Source organism: Diaphorina citri, unplaced genomic scaffold, assembly GCF_000475195.1.
Source record: "Diaphorina citri unplaced genomic scaffold, Diaci psyllid genome assembly version 1.1 scaffold2124, whole genome shotgun sequence".
In the NCBI taxonomy this organism is placed as follows: domain Eukaryota; kingdom Metazoa; phylum Arthropoda; class Insecta; order Hemiptera; family Psyllidae; genus Diaphorina; species Diaphorina citri.
Genome location: NW_007379549.1, coordinates 4,387 through 12,633, shown reverse-complemented (window position 1 = coordinate 12,633; position 8,247 = coordinate 4,387). Strand labels below are relative to the sequence as shown.

The window sequence follows — 8,247 nt, the reverse complement described above, 5'->3', positions numbered from 1 at the left end:
TCCAGCCTTCCGTTGTTTTTTTTTTTTTTTTTTTTTTTACTTTTACTTTTTGGATGAGTAGGTAGGTAGGTACCTGAGATTTATTCCCAACTGTTCTCGGATCAAGAGTGCTAAGAATTTCCTGGTGAGGACTGCACGAAATCTTCAGTAGTGTCTACTTTCCAGAGAAGAAACTTGCTGTTAAATAATCACAGGAAAAGGGAAAATTCCAAAGTTAATTGAAAAACTGTAAAATCTTTATCATCATCACTTTTATTTTTATCAAAATCAAGTTTCACATCAACTCATCTACTCATCAACAAAAACAAATGTTGAAGAAATATAATCACAGGAAAAGGGAAAATTCCAAAGTTAATTGAAAAACTGTAAAATCTTTATCATCATCACTTTTATTTTTATCAAAATCAAAATTTCACATCAACTCATCAACAAAAACAAATGTTGAAGAAAACCAAAATGGCGACCTATCACGGAGGTCAACGGGAGTGGATATCGCTCAGCTTTCTCCTTCAAAAGTTTGCCGACCCCTGAAAATGGATAAAAAATTCAAAGAAGAGCTAACTTCACCACGCATGTGAAATCAGCAGTCAGCAGGGATACGTGTAATCACAAAATTTGAAAAATCAGATTTTCTTTTTTCAAGATTTTAGATTTTTTAGGATTTTCCTATTTTCCAAGAAGTCACCACGCATGTGAAATCAGCAGTCAGCAGGGATACGTGTAATCACAAAATTTGAAAAATCAGATTTTCTTTTTTCAAGATTTTAGAATTTTTAGGATTTTCCTATTTTCCAAGAACTCATCAGTTATTTCGGGGTAAAATGGCAAATATCTGGTCGATTTACGGCCTTTGTGTTGCGTTCTCTGTGTTGTTGAAACCTATCCACGGGTATTTCGTCACAGTTGACGCTCACAGTGAAGAATGTTTCTTTGACAAAGTTGAAATGGGCACTAAAATGGGTAAGTTAACCGCAGGGTAGGAAGAAGAAGAAGAGAGACTTGCCTTACAGTGCTACGGTTACGGTGCTTGACCGGGTATTTCGTCACAGTTGACGCTCACAGTGAAGAATGCTTCTTCGACAAAGTTGAAATGGGCACTAAAATGGGTAAGTTAACCGCAGGGTAGGAAGAAGAAGAGAGACTTGCTTTACAGTGCTACGGTTACGGTGCTTGAGGCTACAGTCTGGCTTTCAGTATTAAACGTTTTGTAGGAGGCTTATCTTGCACTGCAGATGGGTGTAGAGAGGAATGTTAATTACTGGGGCACGGGTATTTCGTCACAGTTGACGCTCACAGTGAAGAATGCTTCTTCGACAAAGTTGAAATGGGCACTAAAATGGGTAAGTTAACCGCAAGGGTAGGAAGAAGAAGAGCGATTTGCATTACAGTGCTACGGTTACGGTGTTTGACGCTACAGTCTGGCTTTCATTATTAAACGTTCTGAAGGAGGCTTATTTTGCACTGCAGATGGGTGTAATCGAGGGAACGTTAATTACTGGGGTAAGGTATATGGGTTAGAATACTTAGACTGTTCTGTTTTGTAGTGTTTTAATGCTCCCTTATTCCCAAACACTTTCCTAATACCTACTCACTATTAATGGTACATAAGCTCGGAGAGAAAGGCTAAGAGACATAATAAGAGTACCAAATCAAAGTTTTCCATAAGGCATTCAATGAACTGTAAGTGGTTCTTGAAGTGGTTCCTGACCAAATACACCAACAATAATATTGCATGAGTTGATTTGTTAATAATATTCATTTTTATCATCACAAGTTCCATTACCTTATTTCAGGACTCATGTTTGAGATTTCTGAGGGAGGTTTCCTGGATATTGATGTCAGAATTACTGGTCCCGATGGCAACATAATCTACCAACAGCTAGTAGCTACTCATTTTCCTCACGAGGCTGAGTGGGCCCCGCAGCAGCCAGTCACGGAATCAATCATTTGGATGATACAAATTTTTTGACCCCGCCGGGAATCGAACCCGGGTCTCCCACGTGCAAGGCGAGTGCAGTGACCACTACGTCATGGGAGCTGACAAGAATTTGAATGAAAAAAAAAAGAAAAAAAAAACATTGGTCTCATACTTACAGGGTATACTGAATGGCAGGATATAGTTTCTCTCGCAACATTGTTTCATAGGCAATGATTTCTGACTTGTCTTTACTCGACAGTTCTCCATCTGCATCATGACCCTGAATATGAACAGCATAGAAATAATAGAAGAGCTAGTTGTTAGGAAGAAAATCTTCAGAAAACCCTGCAACTCAAAAGAAAGAAAGGGGGGAAAAAACTTTGTCTCTGCTGGGAATCAAACCCTGAACCTCCACACAGCAAGTCTTGTGTGAAACCCACTTGGTGTTAGAATGATGTTGCTAAGCAACAATAAATTATAATATTTAGGAATGCCATGTTTTTTTTTTTTCTTTCTTTCTTTCTTTCTTTCTTCTTCTTCTTCTTCTTCTTTTTCCAAGGCAATTTAACTTCATGAAAGGGGATTCACTCCATATGGACATCATATTCTTACTTTCCTACCTTGGATTTGAAATACTCGACTATTTTATTAATATCTGTCAGGTGATGTTTGTAATGATGGAAAACAGGCAAGGTGCTTGAGCTTGATTTGAATGGATTGTTTGTACATTTCACTTCCAGTTTGATGTTTGAGAATTGAGCATAGGCCTGTAAATAGAATAAAGGGAAAATGGATACTTTGAATAACAAATTGACACCAGGTAAGTATCTAGCTACTTGGTTTTTACTTGGTAAGGTGCTTGAGCTTGATTTGAATGGATTGTTTGTACATTTCACTTCCAGTTTGATGTTTGAGAATTGAGCATAGGCCTGTAAGTAGAAAAAAGGGAAAATGGATACTTTGAATAACAAATTGACACCAGGTAAGTATCTAGGTACCTACTTGATTTTTACTTGATGTCCTGGACCCACTTCAGTGGTGTAGTGGTTAATGTGTTGGACTTTGGATCTGGAGGTTGGTGGTTCAAGTCCAAGTCAAGTCATGAAAGTAACCAATCAGCTCAGATTCTCATTCTGCTAATATCAGTAGGAGAATTTTGGTGATTTGCTCACAGGCTCAGATGATGAATACTGCTGGCAGACACTTTGATACACTGATGAGTCCTATAGACACAGCATATCCTGTCATAGCACACGTAGCAAATATAGCAGCCAGTATGGAGTTACGTAGAGAATGAGGGAAGTCCATATCTTGAGACTTCTGCTTCTCTGCCTGCTCCTTCTCTTGTTTCTTTCTCTTCTGCTCAAACTCTGCAAGTAAAATGCTAATATCAGTAGGAGAATTTTGGTGATTTGCTCACAGGCTCAGACAATGAATACTGCTGGCAGACACTTTACCAGCAGTAGACTACTCCTATTTAGGAGGACAAATTCCATACATTACCAGGGATTGAACCCATGACATTTAGATTGGCAGGCAAATCTTGCAACTACACAAACGAGAGGAAGTCCATATCTTGAGACTTCTGCTTCTCTGCCTGCTCCTTCTCTTGTTTCTTTCTCTTCTGCTCAAACTCTGCAAGTGATTGTGATACTTACTAAAACATAGAGGCAGTCAATATCAATGGATGGCAGTTGCCAATCAGGACTCCAAATCTCAAGCTCCATAGGTTTGTAGAAAGCACCCATCTCGAGAAATTGTGTGAATATTTTTGATAATGGTCTGTACAACTTTTAGATAGTAAGGAGAGTGTAAAGAAGAAGATACCGGTAATTGGTTGCAGATAACAAGGAGTACCTAACTTAATAAATGCCCAAAAAGTACTATCAGAAAAGCAAAAGATAAAAAAACTGCAAAGAAAAGCCCCTTTTCTGGGGACAATCGGAAAATTTTGGATATTGATTATCGGTTGAATTTTGAATTTTCGCGGCACGGCGGTATTTTTTATCAAGGAGGTAAAACACTACTGGGTTCGTAACAAGTGAAAAGTGAAGCCCCATTTGTCCGCCATTACCGATAGGGCCAGTTGCAGCAAGAATTTTTTTCTCTTTTTTTAATTTTTACGGTTTTTTCCGTTAATAATCGGAATTTTGCTACTGATGCTTTTCTAGGTAGATCAGGTATGGTATCCGGCTTTTTTATCAAGGGTTCCCAAAACAAGAAATAATCAAAAATAACAGAATAAACAACAATAATAGAAAGAAAAAACACTACTAAACCACACGGTTAGTCCAGTGGTAAAGCGCTTGCTTGCAGAAGGTGCCGGGTTCGATGCCCACTATTGACAAAAATTTGTAATCGTTTTTCGATTGTAAATATTTCAACGGGTTACTTTCTGGTGCTCTCGTGTTGACCCAGCACCTAAATGGGAAGTATTGTGTCTCTTCTCGCCCATCTGATGAGAGGCATACTACTGGATGGACAATTGGACATGTTACGACACACCACTAGAGTCTAATCTTTAACGTAGCATAAAAAGCAAGGGTTCAATCTGCTTATTCTGTAAAAAAAAAAAAAAAAAAACAAATAAATAAAAATCGGATTTTTTTTTTTCTTTTTTGTGATCTTCTTTCTACTAGCACCAGTGTCCAGTAATTTAGACGTGGGTCGTTGGCCTTGTAATTCAATGGACGGGATTCGAATTCCCTAAAGACATACAAATTTAGTACCGTCCCGTCAGTGTCTTTTTGCAGGGGATATTTGCTAAAAGTGCTGAAACAACTAATTATTTCTCTACTACCTTTATTTCTTATATTTATTTATGTATCTTCTTAATAAATAAAATTAGAGAACCTAAGAAGAATAGAGAGAGAGAGAGAGAAACACAACAGAATATAATAGGAAGAATGTAATGGAATAGAATATTGATAGTAGAAGGGAAATGGAAGAGAGTAGAGGAATAAAATGGAAGACAATACCTAGGTAGGTACCTATTGATGACAAGATAGGTAGGTATAGGTACCCACAGAGTTCGTTACAAAATTTATTTCTTCTTGAAAAGGATGAGTTGCACATTGCATATACAAATTTAGTTACAGGCATTCATAAAAAATGTCCCGCCCTGTCTGGCAGTATAAACACTATAAACAGGGTATTATTATTCTATTGCTATTCTATCACTCACCATACACGCGTACGTTAGCCGTAGTCTTCCCCAGTGAGTTGGTAGATTCACACGTGTATATACCCAGATCCTTGTCAGATACATTACGTATGGTTAGGACAAGGGAGAGTTTCCACTTGTCCAGGGGATCCCGAGTTTGAATGACAGTGTGCTTGGTTCTGAAAACAAAGAGATTAATGATGAACAAAACAAGCAGGAGTGTAAAGTTTTGTCATTAGTTCTAATTAGCAGTTTCACATTTAAATGTAAGATGGTGCAGGTACAGGGCGATTACAGGGGGGGTTCATAAGGTACAGTTTAAACTGGGCCCGGATGCCTCAAGGGGCCTTTTTTTGAAGAGGTACAGAGGGAACTGTAATTGCTAAGGTCTTATCGTCTAGAAATCGAAGAGAGAAGGAAGACAGGATAGGAGAAAGCCAGCCGTTCCGAGAACGAACATTATGCGTTCAGGATAAAATCCGCCCCGGGCGGGAATTGAACCCGCGGCCTAGCGCTTACAAGGCAGACGCGCTACCAACCAAGCTAACTGTCTACCGTATTATTATTGTTTGCAACAAATTGAGGATTCTCATGTAAAACATGAAACTAGCTAGGTATAGGCAGGTATCTAATTCGTAGTCATAGTTTCAAGTCGCTACCTACCCCTCCTTCCTCTCGCCATTCCTCTTTTTTCTCTCCCCCTCCTCCTCGATCTTTCTCTCTCTTTCGTTTCCTCTGTTCCTTTTGTCTGTTTACTTCAATAAGTTTAATACCTACAACGAAACGGTATTCTGAGATGGTAAGGCCCAACGCCAGGAAAAATGTCTCAAGACCCGTAACTTGAAAACTTGAAATTTGTTTAGAAACCCTCAAATGTGACAAGGATCAAATACGCAACTTTCGGAAGATCGGTGCAACCACTGATGGTTTTCGACATAATTCATAGGACAAGATGTCATGTTTGTGAGTTTCCACAATATTTTTACTTTTTATCCCCACTCCTGACGCAGAGTGAACGTCGAGTGACGCCGCGTCGATGCGGCGTAGGAAAGAAAAACAGGCCTAACAACTCCTACATTAGACTCATTTTTTTTTTTTTTTTCTTCCTTTCTTTCTTCTTCCTATTTCCTCCTCCTCCTCTTCTCCTCCTTATTTGTGTTCTTCTTCTTCATCTTCTTCTTCCTCCTCCTCTTCTTCATCTTCTTCTTCCTCCTCCTCTTCTTGATCTTCTTCTTCCTCCTCCTTCTTCTCCCTCCTCCTTCTTCTTCTCCCTCCTCCTTCTTCTTCCTCCTCCTTATTTGTCTTCTTCTTCTTCCTCTTCTTCTTCTTCCTCCTCCTCCTCTTCTTCATCTTCTTCTTCTCCTTCTTTGTCTTCTTCTTCTTCTCTTCTTTTTTTTCCAAAGCAATTTAACTTCATGAAAGGGGATCATTCACTCCATATGGACATCATATTCTTACTTTCTTACCTTGGATTTGAAATACTCGACTATTTTATTAATATCTGTCAGAAGGGGATCATTCACTCCATATGGACATCATATTCTTACTTTCTTACCTTGGATTTGAAATACTCGACTATTTTATTAATATCTGTCAGGTGATGTTTGTAATGGTGGAAAACGTTCAATATCTCAAAACAACTGCTACGTTAGACTCGTGTGGTCTGTGTTGTAGCATGCCCATCCTCTAGTATGCCTCTCATCAGATGGGCGAGAAGAGACACAATGGATGTTCAATATCTCAAAACAACTGCTACATTAGACTCATGTGTTCTGTGTTGTAGCATGCCCATCCTCTAGTATCCCTCTCATCAGATGGGCTAGCTAGAAGATACAATAGAAGTTCAATATCTGAACAAGCAATAACATAATAGGTACCTACCACATCAGATGGGCGAGAAGAGACACAATGGATGTTCAATATCTCAAAACAACTGCTACGTTAGACTCGTGTGGTCTGTGTTGTAGCATGTCCATCCTCTAGTATGCCTCTCATCAGATGGGCTAGCTAGAAGACACACAATGGATGTTCAATATCTGAACAAGCAATAACATAATAGGTACCTATGTTATTGCTGTTTGTATCAATGCGCAATGTTTCAAGCCAGGGACATGGCGGGATGGGAAAAACTATAATTAACCTATTAGAACTTAGCTCACGTAATGCGTGCAATTGAAAAGTAAATGTTCACCTGTAATTGAAAGAATGGCGATTATAGCATAGAAAAAGAAAAGAAAAGGAAGAAGAAGAAGAAGAAGAAGAAGAAGAAGAAGAATAGAGAGAGAGAAACACAACAGTATATAATGGGAAGAATGTAATGGAATAGAATATTGATAGTAGAAGGGAAATTGGAAGAGAATAGAGGAATAAAATGGAAGACAATACCTAGGTACCTATTGATGACAAGATAGGTAGGTACCTAGTTACCTACCTATCTTGTCTAGGTAGGTAGGTACCTAGTTACCTACCTACAGAGTTCGTTACAAAATTTATTTCTTCTTGAAAAAGATGAGTTGCACATTGCATATACAAATTTAGTTACAGGCATTCATAAAAAATGTCTCGCCCTGTCTGGCAGTATAAACAGGGTATTATTCTATTGCTATTCTTACACTCACCATACACGCGTACGTTGGCCGTAGTCTTCCCCAGTGAGTTGGTAGATTCACACGTGTATATACCCAGATCCTTGTCAGATACATTACGTATAGTGAGGACGAGGGAGAGTTTCCACTTGTCCAGGGGATCCCGAGTTTGAATGACAGTGTGCTTGGTTCTGAAAACAATAAGATTACACATCAGCACAGAAACATGTACATGTATGTCTGTCTGTTACGGCGCTGTTACTCTGATGGACCTTTTGTTGTCCTCTTTTTACGAAGAAACGGCTTGACCGATTTTGATGAAATTTTTTGTGGTTGTTGAGAAGAGTACTGAGGGTGACATAGGCTATTTAAATTTGTCATATTCTATCCCGATTCAAAATGGCAGCACCTCAAAGTTATGAGTCTTATGCCACGCTGATCCCGTACAAAGGACGGGTCAACCACTAGTTATGTATATTTCTGAAAACATGACTAGCACTTATTCTCAATGGATCACTGAAGTTAAGTAACGTTGTGCGTGGTTGGTAGATATCTAGAGTCTAGACAATCACTGACTGCTG

General features: G+C 38.9%; 1 protein-coding gene and 1 long non-coding RNA gene across 2 annotated transcripts in view; one reads left to right on the top strand and one right to left on the bottom strand.

Moving 5' to 3' along the window:
* Positions 1-3,881, bottom strand: part of LOC103518228 (metaxin-1-like) — a 7,434-nt gene extending 3,553 nt beyond the window's left edge. The window contains exons 1-4 of the mRNA XM_026830101.1: positions 3,577-3,881; positions 2,539-2,685; positions 2,095-2,198; positions 1,593-1,609 (exon numbers count right to left, since the gene is read on the bottom strand). Coding sequence (XP_026685902.1) covers positions 1,593-1,609; positions 2,095-2,198; positions 2,539-2,685; positions 3,577-3,666 — 358 coding nt within the window. The 5' untranslated portion in view covers positions 3,667-3,881. The remainder of the gene's footprint in view (positions 1-1,592; positions 1,610-2,094; positions 2,199-2,538; positions 2,686-3,576) is intronic.
* Positions 1,265-1,877, top strand: LOC113471165. Its single transcript, XR_003393968.1, has 2 exons — positions 1,265-1,340; positions 1,794-1,877. It is a non-coding gene; the product is annotated as an uncharacterized LOC113471165 (long non-coding RNA).
* Positions 3,882-8,247: the final 4,366 nt, after the last annotated feature.